Genomic DNA, 20,700 nt, shown 5'->3' on the forward strand with positions numbered 1-20,700 from the left:
ACTTAAAAAACCTTCTTGAATACAACAAATAGGAAAATATTCTGTAAGTCATTTGGATTTAAATGAAATGATTTGCTACAAATAAATAATCATTGTAATATCACCCCTCCTTTCCCTAATCAAATAGCTTATGCTTCATCAAATTTTTCAAAAAATTTTTAAAATAATTTTAATGTTTTAGAGTACAGACATTTTAGGAAGAGTATTATTTTCATAAGTGATTTGAAGCATTCACACATACTATAAACACACAGAAACATACACACACACACACACACACACACACACACACACTCTATCCACTGCACCACCTAGCTGCCCCTAGTAACCTATCTTCTTAAAGAATCTAATTTTTTTTTAAATATTTGGAAATCCAAATTAAATAAATATTTCAGAATGGTGATTACTTTTAGGAACTGCTGATTGATTAGGCTTTGTAGAAAACGAAACTTCTTGGGCAGTATGTTGGTGGGGAAAATGGAAATTCTCTCTAGATTTAATTTAATTTGGAACTCTGAACTCAATTTCTCCTTAATTGGATTTTTCCCTCTATATTAGGTATTTATCATAATTCAGAATCTATTCACTCCCACCTCTTTCATCTTTTGAAACTAACAAAGAGAATTCAGTGGAATTATATCCGGAAAAAATTGAGCACTGATTAGAGTTCCTTCTCACCCCTCTAAAGAAGCTTGAACATTTCAATAATTGACCTGTTGTGAGGCTGGCATGACTCTACCAAACAAAAAAAAAAAGCCAAGGAAAATGAGAAACACATTTTAAGAATGTTATTCTTCAGAATGGTCTATTTAATAACAATAGGACTGCCAGATAAGTTGTTGAATTAAAAGCATGGTGTCACATTTCTGAGAGGGATTGTCTCATAGGGAAAACTCAAAAAACAACTTTGGTGACCTATATAACCAACATGCCCACAAATGCATGGTCATGTAATATTCTACCATATAATATATTTAAAATATTTGGATCCCATTTCCATGTTAGACATAAAAGTTTATAAATTCATCATTCCTGATGTCTAGCATATATTTTTATAATAAAAATAAATTATTATAGCACTCTGAAATTTAATTTTTTGTTTAGGATTGTTGTGAGTTGTTTTAATTGGCAAAGTATTTTGTGTCATTTGTAAATTTGATTTGGAAGATATCCATCATTGAAAAACATTTACCAACTAAGGTGATACTCCTATCTTTTGTCCCACTCCATAATCCAGCCCCAACAAACTTAAATATATATTGCCAATGAGTTTTTGCTTGTTCACTTACCTTGCAAGCCTAAAGTTTAAAGTTTTTAGCATACCATTTGATTTTCAGTAATTCTCTGGCTTTCAGAATGACTAATGATATGACGTTATGAAAAAGATGTTTTTAATACAGTTCAAGTCTTTCTTTCTTACATAATTGTTCCTCCCAATTTTTTTCTCTATTGGATCAAATAGAGAAATCAAAGGTGGCAATCTCTCTCCCTGTATGTAATTGAGGAAACTGATTAACAAGCTGTCTTTTTCAGTACTAATTTCTAATATTAATACTAGGAGAAAACATCTTTCCCAAATGTATATGCTGTGAAAGGTATAGCAAAGTTTCCTTTATTCAAAATGTCTAAGTCTTCCTCATTTGCATTTAGGGTTATCACTGAATTTTCCAAAATCACCATTGCTGATCTTCGTAAACTAGCAATACTTAAAACTATTGCTTTGAAAGTTAGATTCATGTTGTTAATTTATTTTTTTCCTTCTTCCTCTGCAGCTCCAAGTGCTCCTCCACAATCTGTCACAGTGTTAACAATTGGAAACCATAACAGCACAAGTATCAGTGTTTCCTGGGACCCTCCGCCTCCAGATCATCAAAATGGCATTATTCAGGAGTATAAGGTATGAACAGAATACTAAAGAAAAAAAATTACTAGATATACTTTATTCCAGAAATTCTATTTAGAAATTATACTGTTCAATAATTCCTATAAAATAATAAAAGTTTTTGATTCATATATATCAATTTGATATACAGTGGTAAAGGAAAATATTCCTGACAAACAGAACAGAAAAATTGTGACCTAAAGTTACCAAAATAATATATAACAAATGTGTAATTAGAACACATAATTAAGATCCAATTTGCTATTTCAGTATTCAGTGAAAAACTTTAAAAACCTAGTTTAGCATTGCTTGAAGAGAACTGACTGATTTTCCATGAATTTTTTTAAGCTAGTGTAAAAAACTTATGCCTCATAATTTTCTTCTTTTTTCCTCTTTGTTATAGAGAATATACCTGATTGGGAAGAATAGAATCCTAAATCTATCAAGATTAAAGTACAAAAATGAATGTTTCAAATCTCATTAATATTTGTGAAAATTAAAAATCTATAATTGAAAACTTGTGATTTTATTTTTGAATATTCATGGAGTATCTACATCATTAATAAAGAACATTAAGCAGAATTTAAGACTTTTTTTGCTCAGGAATTTAAAATTTAAAGGTGAAAACTGGAATTTAATTCAAAACATCACATTTTTAAGTACACAAAACAATTTTTAAAATAAATCCTCATAATAAAATAACTCTTTATTCATAAATTCATATAATAATACCCAATTTCTTTAAGAGTAACACTGTTGATATAATGAAGAAACATTCAGAGAAAGAAAAATAAACATTGGATATTTGAGAACCCAAGGTTATTTATTACTCCTAATACTTCATATTGGGGCAGCTAGGTGGAGCAGTGAATATAATGTCAGGCCTAGGTTCAAGACTCATCTCTTTGAATTCAAATCTGATCTGGTTTCAGATACTTATCACCTATTTGACCCTAGGAAAGCCACTTAAGCTGTTTGCCTCTGTTTTCTTGTAAAATGGAAAGAAATGTTAAACCATGTCAATATCTTAGCCAAGAAATCCTCAAATGGGATCACAAAGAATCAGACCCAACTGAAATGATTATAAAACAAAAGCTTTTCAATGGACTATACTGTTTGTAATGATGGCAGATAACTTATATGTGATAATTCCTTCAGAGAAAAAAGTCCTCAGGATTGAAACCCCAAGTTCTGATCTCTGGTTTTGGTCAGATTCCACCCCACGTTGTATACTCAATTATCTGAAATAAAGGAATAGAGACAAAAGTATATCCAAGTATAGTATGGTTTTAATTTGTAAGGTTTGTTTCAGCATAGTCAACTGACTCTTCAAATGTCAGAGACCCTGACTAATTTACAAAGATGGCTTAAAAAAAAGAGGAACTAAATTTGTTTCGAATATAATTCCATTGGACAAAGAAGAACACTGAATTAGACTTTCTTAATTCCACTACAGAAATCCTTGCTTTTAAATAAGAAATGATATTTTGAGGAATTAACAGGTCGAGTCGCATGGTTTTTTTGTTTCTTGGAAGGGGGGGCCTTAAAGCAGAAGATCATGGACAAAAGGAAACTGCATGAGGGAAAAATAAAGTAAAAAAGGACTTTCCTTTAGAAGGCCCCAATGAAAAAGAGAAATGGATCTGGAAAAAGGAATTTACTTCAGAGGATTGTTAAACTTGTGATCAACCCCCTATCCTCCCAGCTGTCAGGAAGAAATTAACTTACACTTACTGGAATGAGGAACTTTGCTCAATGCCCTTTTTTGGTTGCTAGAGTATTTAGTTTCTTCTGTTAAAAAAAAAAAAGCATGGTTCCATGATTATTTCATTTATGAAAAGATATAGATCTTACACTAAGTGATATATTACTAAATCATAAGGAACATTATAAGTCTTGATCTAAAATATCTTGTCTATAATGACAAAATACAGGTATTGTTTATCTATTTAATCTATAGATATTATTTAGAAGTACTTATATTGACTTACATTGGTTATTAGGGTTTGGCTTTTTCAAAGAAGATTTAATCCTTTATTTAAGATAAAGCAACTTAACCCTTTGAGAGAATTTTATTAATAATTGCTTTAATCTTATACTTATTGTATAAAGATTATGTAATGATATATTTTATAAATTATCTGTCAATAAACAATAGCTACCAATATCATTGGATAAATTCTAATGCTGATAATTTAAACATTTTAAGCAAATACTTGCTTGAATTAAATATATAGTACAGAGATATTTACTATACATGTTGACTTTTAGATGAAGTGAATATTTTATCATTTATAGTGAATAATTCCATAAATTCTGTTTAAATTGAGAAAAAATCAAGAAATGACTTTAACCCAGACATACTGTACATGATAATATTCAATATTCTATTAGAGTGAGTAAGTAGTAGTCTATCTATAGCAATAAGATAGCATTATGCCTGCTATTTTCTTGTTGTCTGACTCATAGTGGCCCCTTTGGGGTTTTCTAGGCAAAGCTAGAGTAGTTTGTCATTTCCTTCTCTAGCTCATTTTATAGCTGAGGAAGCTAAGGCAAACAGGGTTAAATGACCTGCCCAGGATCACATAACAAATATAGTCTGTGCTATCTGTGCCACCTAACTGCCTCCTGCTGAATTACCCATTAGAATCATTTTATACTACTTTAAGCTTATATGTACATACATATCTTATAACTAATTTTATTTTCCAATTTGTGCACACATTTGATGTTCCTTTGGAAGCTAATATTTTTGAAGATTAATATTACTGCTTTAAGCATTTATTTATTCTATTTAATTTTTATTATATTATTTATAGCTATATTCATTATGTAAGTTTTTATAATATAAATTAATATTTTTATTACAATGAAAATATTATCCATATGATTTGTTGTTTTTCTTCTACTCACTCTAGATCTGGTGTTTGGGAAATGAAACTCGGTTTCATATCAACAAAACTGTGGATGCATCAATTCGATCTGTGGTGATTGGTGGGTTATTTCCAGGCATTCAATATCAGGTAGAAGTTGCAGCAAGCAACAATGCAGGAATTGGAGTGAAAAGTGATCCACAGCCCATCATAATTGGTGAGTATGTGCTTTGTGTCATCTCTGCTTCAAAGTCATAGATGAGACCCTAGAACCATCCTGCACCCCAACCCACAAAACTGAATTTTTTTTCCATGTAATCTCTTAACAAATAAAACAACACAAACACTTCCCATGAACTCACCACCTCAGGGAACAGATCATTCCAAACTATTAATACAAATCATTACAGATTTTCATTGTGTATAATGATCCAAAGTATATTTACTTATAACTTCTACCAAATATGTTTTAGTACTTTTTTCCATTTTCAAATAAGTCTTCACTGCTTAGTATAGAAATAGCATAGGGTCAACTTCTAACTGCCTGGTACTATCTATGATTTCAGATTCAATTTTGGAAGGAATTGAAGCAATTCAATGAAATGAAGTCATTCAATAACTAACAAAAAGGTTGTTTACATAGTCATAGAATGAAAAGCATATTCAATCATCTAACTCTTGTACTTCACTTGGATCAAAGTCACTCATCCGCTGGTCTTCATTGTATACAGAACTGGTTATTGGGAGGAATAAGTTTTCTTCCCCCTCTATGAAATTTGCTCACAGAATTATTTAAGTTATGAGCAGAGTAATCCCACAAAATTCCTAAGTCATGAAACTAACTAGCTGCTAGAATGTTCAAAAATAATTTGGTTCAAAAATAATTTGATTGAATGTTGTATAGAAATATCAGTAAGATATTAAGTTCCTACTAGATGTTAAACTCTGGGTATACAAAAAGAGGCACAAGACAATTCTGCTTCAAGAACATCACATTCTAATGGGGTAGACAACAAGCAAATATATAGAAACAAGCTATATATAGGATAAATAGGAAATAACTAAAAGGCAGGCTCTAGAATTAAGAGAGATTGGGAAAGACTTTTCGAAGATGAGGTTTCAATTCACACAAGAAGCCAGAAAAATCAATAGGTGAAGACGAAGAAAAAAAATTCAAGGCACTGGAGCCAGCCAGAGAAAATGCCTTGTGAAATGAAATGAAGTTGTCTTGTTCATGAAATAGCAAGGAGGCCAGCATCACTAGATTAAAGAATACATGGCAAGGAGTAAAGTATGACTGGCAATGTTGGAAGGAATTAGATTATAAAGATTTTTGAAGACAAAATAACAGGAGGGAATCACTAGAGTTTATTGGGTAAAAGGATGACATAATCAGACCGGTGCTTTAGGTTAATCACTTTGATGGCTAAAATGATGGTGATTTTGAGTGGAGAGAGACTTCAGACAAGCAACCTCACCAGTAGACTATTGCAAAGGTCCAATGTGAAGTAATAAGGACCCGAACCTTGTCAGAAGATATAAAAGAACATATATGAGAAATGTTGTGAAGGTGAAATTAATAGGTCTTGACAAGAAATTGAATATGGTGGATGTTGATGCTAGTGAGGAGTCTAGGATGACTCCTCAGTTGTGAGTCAGTTTTTTCCAATAATATTTGGTATAATGATAATTGGGAAAAACAAGATTTAAAATTTAGACTCTAACAGTTATGTTAATATTCTTGGCAAAAGTTCTATCATGTTGTTATAATCAATGAGAATGCAGAGGAGGTCACAAATATAATACTTTTTTTGTATTTTTCTTTGTTTCATGGTTTGCTATACCTAAAGGGTCTATCATCTACTGATGAAGAAACTCTCTAGACTTACCAAGATTGGTCTTCAAAAAGAAGACAAAATTTTGAAGGCTTTTCAATAGAATTAGAACTTGTCAGATCCTACATTCTACTGGCATAGGTTCCATACATAATAAGACATTGGAAACTATTATTTTTGTTGTTTTATTAACAATGACACAGTGATATTAAGTTAAATAATATTAAACACATCTGTTTAAAAATTTAAATTAAAATATTTAGTTATTTACTTTCAATAAAATGTTCTTAACAATAACAGCAACAATAATAATAATAATAATTCCTTTAAAGGAATGACTTCTTATTTTTATTATTATTGTTAGCAAGGATGATAATATTATCTATCATTTATATGGTGCTTTAAGATTTACAAGACACTTAAATGCTGTCTATTCTGGTCAACATAACAATAGGTGCTATTTTATCCCTGTTTTATAGATGAAAAAATTTATGCAAATTTAAGTTAAGAGCCTGCCCAAGATCACACAGCTATTTAAGTGCCTGTGGTCCCATTTGAAGTCATATCTTCCTGACTTCAGCTATAGTAATCTTTCAACTGTACTACCTTACTGCTTAGCATAATAATTCTAGAAATCTTTCTTCATTATGCATTTAGAAATATAGACAGATTTCTAGAAACGCAAATTAAATCTCACCTTTAACTTTACTAAAGTAATTATAATATTATTCTGCTGCTCCTCTTTAATTCCAAAAATCTAAAGATTTGCTAAACATGTAAAACTGTTTCTCAGGTATTCTCAGGAAATTATTCCTTTCTCTCAAATAATTTCCTAAATTTAAACAAAAGAAAATCTGATGATCAAATTTTTTTTTGAAATGTCTGCCTATTCTTAATTAATTATTCTCAAATGGAATTAATATATTGCTGCAAGGGAAAATTCTATGATTTTTCCATTGTAAGATTTAAAAAACATAAATTCGATGGAGAAAAGGAATCTGAGCATATCACAAAAAATTTACCTGAGAAGTCAACTATATTTAGTTAAAACTGATATAATATAATATTAATAGATAGGTAGAGATATACATATAAGTACAAATATATGTATGTATATACATATGTATATATATATATACATATATATAAAATCTTTATTACCTTTAGCATAGATGCTTCTAATCATAACTTCAAAATCTTCATCATGAAGAAAATATCTAACAGTAAAATGTTTATCTAATGCCTGGGGATATCATTTAAGTTCTTTCTCATCATCCCCCAGTAAGAGATGCACTTATCAAGTATATGTAGACTTTTCAGTATCTGCCCTCTCTACTTAAAACAGGGCATTGAGGTCTGTAAATAAATGAAATTTATATTTATACAATAAAATTAAATCCAGATCATAGCAATCTTATTAAAGCAATTATGTATTGAAATTGGAGATGACAACCAATTCAAATGAATAAAAATTCACTGTTAACTATGTATGTGTATTGTTCAACAAAAACCTTCTCCATAAGCCTTCTAAGCAGACCAACAAGATTAAAGTGAATAATTTCCTAGATGGTTATAGTATAACTTTAGATATTTTAACCACTCATTTTTTTTGAGACAGTTTCTATTTTACTCCGCTCAGTTTCTTAAAGGAAAATTATCTCTTGCCATGCTATATCAGCTTGACTTCTTGGCTCCTTTTCCATAAGAGGATTACATTTTTCAGTTTACACAACCATTTGACTCAGAGACATTTCTTTTAGCAATTCAGAATGTCACATATCTAGCTTAGGAACAGTTCTAGTGAATTTAAGTTTGTAAAATTTTATATTATTGAACAATTAGTTTAGAGTAAAGGCATATATTTGTGTGCTATGTACATTCTGTGTGTGTTGTGTACATGAGAAGTAGCTTACTCTTGTTTTCATTTTAAATGTTTCACTTCATATTTATATCACATTTTATTTTTCCCATAACACTACCATTATCAGAGCTTACTGTTAGATCACATATTTTAATGATGTTCTAATCAAACTTCTAAAGACTAAAATAATTTGAATGGATATTTCTGTTAAAGAAAGTTAGCTTAGTATTAGAAACATGATTTTGAATTTATTAACTTTTTCCCTGAGAAGCATTAGCTAGCACATTAATTTTATTCTCATTTTGAACTAAAATGGTGGCATGTCTTATTGAAGATAGTAGTGTAGAAAACAGTATTGAGATATTTGAAATAAGAAGTAATCACAATTTAATAATGAAAACTTCTTGTTCCTTGAAAATTTATTTTTGTTTTTTACATTAAATGTTTTCCTGATAAAGGAATTTAATTGTTTTCTTAATAAGAATCCAAAAATTTCTGCTATAACAAATTAGTCTGGTAGACATATATGTATGTGTATATTTATTATTTTTTAGATACAAAGAAACTTAATCTAATCCTCATTTCCTTTTTAATTTTTAACACATATCTTGTTCCCCTTTCTTTAATCAGAATCCTCGTTGATCATTGTCATTGATGAAGTGCTTGATTGAAATATTATATATTTCAACATAAAGCTAATTATCTATTATTACAAGCAGTGAAAATCTTTTAGATCCGAGACATCCTTTCTTATGATGATTTTTTACATAAGAAAATGAAATTATTTTTAATTGTTCTTTGTTTCATTGGGACTTATGATCATATATATATATATATATATATATATATATATATACATGAATACAATAAAGAGATAGATGCTAGATATCCAAATTCAAATTGAATAGTAAAAAATTTATTTACAATTATTTTGGCTAATAATATAATTATTTTTATGTAATCATTTGGTTCTTTCACACTTACATTATTTAGTTGGCATAATATATAGAATAGGTACAAACTTTCACAAGAATAGGCACAGTCAAATGTGATATGCCTAATTAATTTGGGGTCCAGCACATTAGTTTTGTTCTTCATTAGTCTGCCACGAGAGGAAGATAATCTATATCATTATATTTTTGTCAACTGGTACAATGGAACATTACAGGTCACACACGTCCCTTTGTGCACTAGTTAGTTGAACTGATAACCTGCAAAATATCAAATATGAAACACAAAATATGAAATAATTACACTTATTTAGATAATGAAAGCATTAAGTATGTATGATTCTTACAGCCCATAAATAACTGGTTAATGACATTTTTTAAGGTTTTTAAATAAAGTTTTAGAAAAAATATTTTTATTTCAGATTTACTCATAACATCTACCATTCTGGGTTGTCATGAGCATAAAGTGAAATATTTGTAAAGTGCTTTGCACTTTATATACCTACATATATATATATATATATATATATATATATATATATATATGTGTGTGTGTGTATATATATATATATATGTATATATATATATATATATATATATATATATATATATATATAAATAATCATTATATAATCCTAACTACTATTGGTACCTTTGGACATTAAATATAGTCTTTAAAGTTGTCTGCATGATTCAGCAAACATCATGGCCAATTTAAAACATTCATTCATTAAGCAATCAGTGTGCTAAGCATTGGGGGTAAATACAAACAAAAAGAAATGTCCTTTATCTCATGGAGCTTATGTTTCAACATAATAACTATTTCCAGTCTCTCCCCTCTCCTGTCTATATTTCACTTAGTTTCCAAAGTGATTTACCTAAAGTGCTAGTCTGACTTTGTCACACAAACTACTTACTCAAAATCCACTGACTTCTCATTACCTCCAGGATCAAATATATCATTTTTCCTTTGGCATTTTTAACAACTAAAATTCCCCTGCTTTTTCAATCCTTTTATACTTTATTCACCTCAACTTTATGATCAAATGACACTGACCTTCATGCTCTTCCTCTCACAGGACATGCTGTCATTGACTCTTTGCCTTTTCACTTCTTGTCTCGTGACAGATTGCCATCAAAATATTTCTGATTTCACATTCTTTCAGCATCAGATGGAGAAAAAAAGGAAGCATCATGATATCAAACATAACTAGAGATTTTAAATATGTTAGTATGGTCAAAGTGCCAGGCCAAACAGGCAGAGGAAATATCCACCTAGCCATTGCTCTGTGATAAATTATATTCTTCAGTATTTTTTCTCAGTTTCATGGCTTTTAGAAATAATGTGCCCTTATTTGAAGAAGGTTACTAATTTTTTTAGGTTCTAATACATGTTTTGATAAGTATTTAATAGTACATTACTGCCAATTATACAAAATTATCAAGTTTATGACCTTAAGCAAAAAATAAGCATAGCAAGAAACAAGAATCAATCTTAGAAAATTGTCTGTCTTCTTAGATGTATTTATGTATGAGTATGCCTATTCATTTTCTTGATGTTTATCTTTAATTCTTTTTTTTTCCCATTAAGGAGGACGTAATGAAGTTGTCATCACTGAAAATAACAACAGCATAACTGAGCAAATAACAGATGTTGTAAAGCAGCCAGCCTTTATAGCTGGTATTGGAGGTGCATGCTGGGTAATTCTGATGGGCTTCAGCATCTGGTTGTACTGGCGCAGAAAGAAGAGAAAGGGACTAAGCAATTATGCTGGTAAGGAACTATTTCTCATTTCAGATTGATGGTATACTGACAGAGAATACCCAGATACAAAGATATAAGAAAAAGAATGATTTAGGAATAGAATTAATGAATAGTCTTAGTTTGTGTGTTCTGAAAGTATGTTGAAAATATACCTTCAACTAGTGCTCAACATACGTAAAATTATTATCATGAGACTATGCATTTGATCAGATTGGAAACAGATCACAAACATCATTACAGAATATATAGTTATTTCTCTGAGTCATTGGTTCAGTGCAACAATTACAACAATGGTAAGAGCCCCTTTGCATGGTCCTGAGGTCTTGATCTGAGGGCCATATTTGAAAAAGCATTCCTGAAACATACCAGTTCTGTCTTTAAAAGAATTTTACAAAATTTTATAAAAATAACTGAAATATTTTCTATTTGAGAATAGGAGCTTAATACAAATTGTCCCCAAAAATAGCTAATTGAAAAAATACTTTTCCCTTTAAACAAACAAACAAACAAACAAACAAAAATGGGGTGGGCAAGAAGGGCTTTTGAAGGATTTCATATGGGTGCTTAAAAATAATTCTTAAAGGAAACATTTGTAGAAAGGTTCAAGACAGCCTTCTGCTTCAGATGATCATGGTCATTTAACAATTTTATTAAAATTTCCACTGATTAATTTTCAGTAGGACTCTAAGAACATCAAAATCATTAAAAAATAGCAAAAAGGCTTTTAATTAAATTATATATATATATATATATATACATGTATGTATTTAGACTTGACATTTGGCAGGACAGATGAAATATATGATCACATTTAAAAACATCATTTGATTTAGAACAGATTCAAAGAGATCATAGAATTTTGGTGATAGTATGTGTCCAAAGGTACCTGGAAAATGATAGCTATTACTAGAACTCATAACTAGAACTTAACTTTTCAGGACTTTCCACCACAACTCAGTTAGTTCTAACTTTTGGTAGTATAGCCTAAAAGTTTTACTATATTAGTAAGATATTTTATTATCTGTGAGTAAACTGGCACAGCACATTTTTTGAGTGAAGGTCCTAACATTCATTAAAATTCAAGCAATAGGTCCATTATTTAATGTATTGTTAATTCCAACACTGACAACGCTTAACTGTTCTTAAGAAAAAATATTTAGAACTTGATACTGAAAATAGCTATTTGCAAAAAACAAATATTTAGCAAAAGAAAAATCATAATTATTATGTTTGAATTTGTTCCTCCATTTAAAATACTATAGCACATACTTTTAAAGTCAAACACCATAAAATGTAATCATCCTTCTGCCATTTTTGTTTCTCATTGGCTACTGACTGGCTAACTCATAAAGCTACATCGTTGCAATTAGAGTAACACAAAACAAATGGGGGATTCTTAAAGAAAGAAATGCCCAACAGTTAGTGATTGATGACAGAAACTGTAACTTATGATTTGTTTACCTTCTTGTTTTGCAGTTCAGTCCTTCACCTTCACCCCTGCAGGTATTGTCCATCAAGCTATGTGCTTCTTCGGTCATATCCCATTTCATTCATTTGTTTTATATTCCTCTAAATTTCTTAATAATGAGAGACACAAAATTGAGGAAGACTTAGTTTTACTCATCTTCATTGATAACAAAATAATAGTAATGAGATATACATAATTACTTAAAGGGAAAATTTAAACATGCCTTTATTTAAACTCACATCATCTTTGTCATATTATCTATTTGTTGATTCATTCACTTTAATCATTTTAATCAAAATAATTTGACAGTTATCAGGCCAATGTTTTTGGTAGGCTAATAGCTACAGAAAAATAGGGTGGGAGTTTTGGTTTATTTTTGCTTGGTTTGGGGTGTTTTTTGTTTGTTTGTTTTGTTTTACAAAAGGTCAAATTCCTCTCTTATGATAATCTGTAATTAATCTGCATATATTTGTGAATATTTCTTATCATAAAGATAGTATGCCTGAATACAGGATAAAATATTTTAGAAATAGAAATTCTAAATCAAGAGTAACTTTCTTGATCAATAAGTTCTTATACTTCTAATATTTCAGAACTAGAGCACAAACAGGCAGAAGTTCTTCCCATCCAAAAAAAATAATGCTACATTGATAGTTTATTTCTTCTATCATAACCATAGTTTTTCTCCAAAAAAGTCTGCATGTTTTTAAGCACTAAACTTTTCCTTAAAACATGTACATTTCTTCAGTTGTTATCATTTGAAAATAGAAATATATATACACTTTTGATCTTAAACTATTTCCCACAAAGGAATGATATCCACAAATCCTCATCTTCTCCTCATATGCATTTTTGCATTTCTTACAATTTAAGTAATGTAAATTTTCTTAAAGGAACATAAAACTTTTCATGAAATCCTAAATTCCATTCACTTTGATGAATTTATGCATCTTGAGGATACTGCAAATTTTATCTTCTGTGGTATGCAGCAAATCAGAACTATTAATGTTAATCCTTTTTATTAGGTATTTTCTTAAGGAAAAAAATACCTTGGAAGTTAAAGGCAAAACTAATTACAAGTACATTCTTTCCAAATATTAGAAACACTGGAATTAGGTGGGCATTTTCATTTCCACATAGTAGATAGAATGGAATAATTTTTATGCTATTCTTTTCAGATAAAAGTTTAAAGTATTTGAACTTATATATGCATGTATATTTATATATAATCTTGCCACTATATTGATTATACATTTTAATGATGAAAAACAACTTTGCTATGAGATCACCAAATCAAATAGTGTATTTTGACTTAGAATTTACAACTTTAGTTTGTATATAAATTTGTTCTACAATATACAGTTTAAAATTTTCATTGGCATTATGTTAAACTCTTACATTATATACTCACTTAAAGAGATACAATTTTTGTTCCTTTTGTAGTAAATGTTGATAAGCAGTGTTTTACATGAGGAAATATATGAAACAGGTTCATTTGGTCTTCAGAAAATCAGATTGGTTTCATTTTTTTTGTCTCTCTTTTAGGAACAGAAAGTAAATATATTTGGGGTCACAGTACATTTCTGATACTGAAATTACTGTACTTCGACAGTTTTTTACTTCCCAACTTTAGTTATACTTAATCATAATTAAACTGTTTTTAATTGTACTTGACTGAAAACTTAAAAGCTATTATTCGATTTTGAGATGTTCCTTTTAGGCATCAAGCAAGTGAAAAGATACTTAATGTGCACACATATGGTTGAATGACAGCTGATTAAAACCTTGCTCCATTTAATAATAATTACATTGCTTTAGATCACACTTGAATGAAAATTTAAAAGCTGTTATTCAGTATTAAGCTTTCCCCTTTTAGATACTAGAGAATTAAATACAAATACATGCATCAAACATAGGAGAATGACAACTATTTTAAACTTTGTTAACAGGCAACTATCAGTTTTCTTATGTATTATGCATTTTATGACCTGAGAGGAGAATTTGGCCAAAATTGTTTTACTTTTTAGCCACCCAAAAATAAAAGATAACCTGAAGGCTGCATTATACACTAACAACCTGTTTTTTTCATGTTCACCCTCTACTCAAATTCCTCAGATACAAATATGCATGGCAGGTTTGCACGTGGCACAGAGAAGGGGAGCTCGAACAAAACAGGTATCGCTCCCTTCCCATAGAATATGGGGGCTCTTTCCATTTTCCCAGAAACAGTAGGGATGGGGTTTACTGTTGCTCTTTTTGTTGAAAATTTAGTCACTTCATATTGATTCCTGACCTGTGAAGAAATTAATAACCTTAGTGACTATTACAGAAATGGAAATGTGGGAAGAGAGTATTAAAAAATGAGGTAGCTTTTGAAACAAAGGAGAAAATTTCATTACATATAATGAATTTTAAAAAATCTTTCTGAATAGATGAATACTGCATAAACATGCAAAAGAGAGGAGATGGTAGAATTCAAGTATCTTTTATGTATATTCTGATATTTATTAAAATGTCATCATGTTATGATAGCATAGGCCATCAACTGAATGTTGAAAGCAATTGTACTTCCTCCCATGAACAAGTGAAAGTTTTCTTTGTGTGTATTACCCTTAGGGATTATGGATTTTGTGAAACTGAGTCAATATAAACAAATTAAAATTAGAGAAGAAATTATAAATTTCTAAATATTTTATGCACCAGTATTAAAACTGCTGTACTATAAATTATTTGACAGAATCATCCAAAAGCAGCCAATAGATTTGATGGAATTTTTATACACTGATTATCTAGTCTGAGTTAATACTTATTAGAAGAGGATTAATCTACATGCATATTTGAGAAACAGCTTATCAGGAAAAGGAATGAGAACTGGCTGGCAACATTAAAGTTTTCATTTGTGTTAGGAAAATGTGGTTTACTAGAGATAGGCACACACACACACACACACACACACACACACACACACACACACAGAGCTTCTTGGCCTCAAAATGTCAATCTACTATACTTTTCAGTACTAGTAGGCATGTGATTGGGATTAACCCTGTCTGCTAATAGTGTGGGTACTTCATGTATAATATAAAAACACTTTGACTTAAATGCCTCAGGAAAAAAATTGCAGTAACTTTCTCATATTTATATTTTATAAACATTTTTCTATAGTTATTAAAATATTCACTAAAATTCACCTGCCTTCACTCTATTAAACAAATATTTATTAACTGCCTATTTGATTCATGTTAATGGATTAGATATTGAAGAGGCAAAGACAAAAGTAAAACAATTCCTACCCTCAAAGAATTTGCAATCTATTGAGAATTTATAAATTATACATCACTAAAAAATTATATAAAGTAATAAAATATGTAAAATATATAAATATAAAAATACAAAAAGTAAAAAATATATAAAATAACAAACTAATTTCTTCATGTAGGAGAATATCATACTTAGATACAATCATTTAAGAATTCTTTAAAATATTCATTGGTTATTTCAAACTTTCCTATTTTAAATTCATGGTTGCAACAAGATGATCAAAATCATTTCCTTCTCCTTATTTTCTTTTCTTTTAATACCATAACTATCAAGGACCTAATTAAAAGAAGAAGTAATTAAGTAGAATTGTTCTCAGATGAACAAACAGGTGTATGAATCAAGTTATACTAGGCAAGACCGTCCAAGTTGTACCATATTGTTTAAAAAACATGTGGTTCTTTAAAGTCTTCCAGTGATGTTCAGTATACAATATGTTCCTAGCTCTAATCCTTTAATTAAAACAGGAAATAAGTAGAGAAGAAAAAGTGGATTAAAATAGTTTTCCCTGTAACTGAATCTAAAACTGTCTGAAAAAAAAATATATATATGGTTGATATCATGTACAAAAGGGGGTTTAGATATGGGACTCCCACCCAGGATTCCCAAGTCCCACAAACACACAAAGATCCATTTCATCAGTTTGCATACTCCCTAAATATATACAGATATGGCTGTAATGGCAATTATAGTCTTGAATATGGCAGAAAAAAATATGCTCTTTTAGGTCCTTTCCAGGTGGAAAGGATTTGAAGAAAGGCAAAGCAGCAAGTTTTCTGTCTGTTGTCCAAGAACAAATTGAGCTAAGTTTTTATGAATGATATTTTTTGCTTCACTATACTTTTATATTCTTAGTCACCACAAATAGAAAATATTGAATTTTTTACATAAATTAATGTTGGTTGATTTTTTTAATTGTAAATGTAAATAATTAGCAGCCAATTCTGGTTCTAGTCCATATATACTTTACTGCAGTACTATTTGTACCCTTTATTCCTTTGACAGTGACAGAATATTTGAAAAGGGAAAAAGGCATTCAAATTACTGGGAATAACTTAGTTTCTATTCTTATTTTTCCTAACACTGTGTTTTCAGACATAGTCAATATCTAATTATTTACATATTCATAATAATACCTAAATATTAGCTTATTCACTTAATAATTACCTAGCTGTGTGACCTTAGGCAAATCACTTGACCCCATTTCCTTGCCAAAAAAGACGAAACGCACGCGCACGCACACACACACACACACACACACACACACACACACAGACACACACACACACACAAATGTGGTTCAACCATACTGTTGACTCCTAGTTTGAAGCAAATTCACTTAAATAGGAAATGAGGGGTTGCACCTTTCCAAAGGAGCAAGTCATCAGAAGTGATTTTAATTAGGTTTGTTTTATAATGAGTTTCTGAAACACCTGAAAAATTGATAACGCACTATGATTTTTGTTTCTGATAGACCTGCTTGATACATTAATGCCACTATCTTCTATGGTCTTAACAGATCTTTTTCCTCTTGTGTTACTTCTTCATGTTTTCAAGAGAAATGATAGTTATTTGAAGATAAACTCCTAATCAGCAGGAATTCATTAGTTGGTTACTATGGGCCAGGTATTGATGAAAACCTAAAAAGAATTTGTGAAAAATTGAAACTTAAAAAAAATAAATTTTGATTCTAACAACTTGAAGTAGGTAAAATTATGAAAAAAATGGTTTGACTACAAAATGTATGGATCCTTTAAGTAGCTAAAATCTTCCATTCAAAAAAGTTCTGTTTACAAGTGTTTCATTTGTTTCTAATATTCTTGAACATTAATCAATATTCACTTGTAGTTTGTTATTTTGATCTAATTTAAGATAGGAAGGATATGCAGTTTTACATATGTGAAATGGCATTTCCCCTACCTCTGGAATTACCCACTGCTCTGAGCATTGTTATGTTTACTTTTGGACCCATATATGAAAATCACTTATAGACTGATGGCTTTGTATACTGCCGGCATCATTTAAGTTGAAAGGTGCCCTCAGCTTGTAAATTTCATGGAATATTCTTGTGTTGTTTTATTATTCTAAAGGCTCCTAATTAGAAAAGGACTTGCATTCCATGACATCTAGATGGTATTAAAATAAGTATAGTCTACAATTCACAGTGATTTATTGTGAAACAAAATAATTACATTTCAAGACCTACCCCATCTCTTCTGAAGGTATTGAATTAGACATTGGGTATCAAAAAACCAGAGCAAAATAAAACCACAAACCTTCGAAGACTTAATAGAATGTACTTCTGGTGATTTTGAATATTTCTGTTCAACCAATATTGAGTGTATCTAGTAGATAAAGGACTAGCCCTGGAGTCAGAAAGACCTGAATTCAAACCCTAACTCTCACACAGACCAGCTATATAATTTAGCTATGAAATATTCCTATTCAGCACTTCAGTTGTTAATCTGCATCAGCATGGGGAGATATTGTACTGAGAGTTCCTTAAATTTATGAAATTTTAGTTCTAGTCTCTGTTAACATTCATTTTCAAATTGAGAAGTATAGTAGCAAGCTTTTTATAATTTGAAATGTTCTTGATGAAATTTCTATTGCATTGCTATAATTTATTACATTTTCATCATTAATAGTCATCATTATATAATGGTACCCTACTATAGTCTGATTTTGTCAGCATAGCCATAAATCAATGAAGAAATAATGAATTTTTACATCTAAATTCATTTAATCTCTATCACTAACAAGTATCTTTGCCCTGAAGAGACCAATTATTAAATACATTTTATGATGTTAATAAATGTATTTAAAATAATACTATATATCATATTGAAATGATTCATTAATTAGAGCAAAGAACTTAGTCATACTCTTATTTGTTATTCTACATATAATTATTTTGATTACATTTTGTTAAAGCTTCCAGAAACTTAACTAGGGGTCAAAATGCATTTGTTACTGATAGCAATTTTTATAATGATTTCCTTTTTTAACAGTCACTTTTCAAAGAGGTGATGCAGGACTAATGAGCAATGGAAGGTATGCTAAAATCTTTTGTTTCAATTCTATATTATTTTTAAGCAAAAACAGAGAAACTTTATAGAAAAGGCTATTATTGTAATAAATGATCACTTGTAAATCTGAGAATTCTGGAAGGAATTAAATGACTTTCTAGAGGTTTAATGCTGTATCTGTAGTGCACTTTAGAGGAATTAAACCCAGATGTTTCATATCTCCCAGATGCTTAAGAAGAAATTAGTAGTAAATAACACTAGGAATGTGTTCATTTGTTAGCAGGATGTATATTGCATTAAATAGACATTAGCAAATGAAGTTGCTGTTGTTTAAGACTTCTTATTGGCTCTCGCTAAATTGCTGTGAGTGAACTATTACATATAATCAATGACAAAATAAATGATTCATGGATGATGAATGAATTATAGATTGATAGGCCTGGATTCCGCAATTTCAGTTACTCAGTTGAAATTGATAAAACCTGATAAACACATCCATCCTCAACTATTTTCTCTTTCTCAATATGGAGATTGTAATTAGGCTCTGGTAATAACTTCTAGTCTCCCATTTAATCAATATATTTTAGCAAAAAGAGATTAGACCTAATGAGAGCAAGTGGATGCAGCAAAAAAAGCTGTTAGATTGCCTTATTGCAGTTTCCATAGAAACGCATGTTTCTCTTAGGGATTGTGCCAGAAGAGGTCTATTGGGGTGGGGGAGGAAGTACAACAATTATGGATATTACTGTTTCTTTGGAAGTGTGTTTGTAAATTGAAAAACAGTCAGGTTCCTATGTTTGTATTAACAAGAGGGTTTTCATAGTTAACTATGTCACAAGAATAAGCTGTCTCATAAGTTATTCTCAAATTTTGGAATAGGTATTTTGAATTTTGTCCATTAAATTTGTCATTAATTTTGTCCATTAAAAGCATCAGTATCTTCATTTTGACATTTTGCTATTTGGTATTTTGGTATATCATTTACTATTTTATAATTAAAAAACTTGCAAGTTTGCTTTAGTTTTCATAATTGTAAGGAACTTCCATTAATTCTGCTGCAACTTGTTTGTTTCTAAAAGAACTGGGAAAGTTTCTAAAATGGGATGGCAGCTTGTAGATGACAGGCACACATTTGGGATTTGAAATGAAGAAATAGTAGGCTAAAGTACAAGAAATAGATTATATTAGCAGTCAGTTTGAATGATTCTTCCCTTTAGGACAAAATTTATCATCAATTTCAGTTTAGAATATAACTTCTAAAAGATAACTTCTCATCTATTTCAAGGCAGGAAATACAAATTGTTTGGAAGCTAGAAGGTGCTTCCACTTGTCCTGAAAAAATGGTGATTTGTATATATTCCTAATGAACTATTTCAGGTCTTTAATTTCTGAAAATCTACATAATTTCAAAGAAAATAAAATTTTAACTGATTTAACATTTCTTACTATAGAGAACAGGTGATAAAACATTTTTCTTGTTAATATTCATATTTCAAATTGTCTTATCAAACTTGAAGTTTTTATTTTTTCCCTCCATCCCACTTCAGCCGACCAGGGTTACTAGATACAAGTGACCCAACTTACCCTTGGCTTGCAGACTCCTGGCCAGCTACCAGTTTGCCTGTGAACAATAGTAGTAGTGGGCCAAATGACATTGGAAATTTTGGTCGTGGAGGTAAGTTTTGTTTTTCAAAGTTAAATTCTCTTTTCTTTGTCATT

At 30.0% G+C, this 20,700-nt stretch overlaps 1 protein-coding gene across 1 annotated transcript in view; it reads left to right on the plus strand.

Annotated features, from left to right (window-relative positions):
- Positions 1 to 20,700, plus strand: part of ROBO2 (roundabout guidance receptor 2) — a 795,143-nt gene that overhangs the window by 713,268 nt on the left and 61,175 nt on the right. Inside the window, 5 exon segments of the mRNA XM_074192780.1 lie at positions 1,773 to 1,897; positions 4,801 to 4,972; positions 10,993 to 11,175; positions 18,964 to 19,006; positions 20,529 to 20,656. Of these exon segments, the coding sequence (XP_074048881.1) occupies positions 1,773 to 1,897; positions 4,801 to 4,972; positions 10,993 to 11,175; positions 18,964 to 19,006; positions 20,529 to 20,656 (651 nt within the window).

Source organism: Macrotis lagotis, chromosome 6, assembly GCF_037893015.1.
Source record: "Macrotis lagotis isolate mMagLag1 chromosome 6, bilby.v1.9.chrom.fasta, whole genome shotgun sequence".
NCBI classification, from domain to species: Eukaryota; Metazoa; Chordata; class Mammalia; order Peramelemorphia; family Peramelidae; genus Macrotis; species Macrotis lagotis.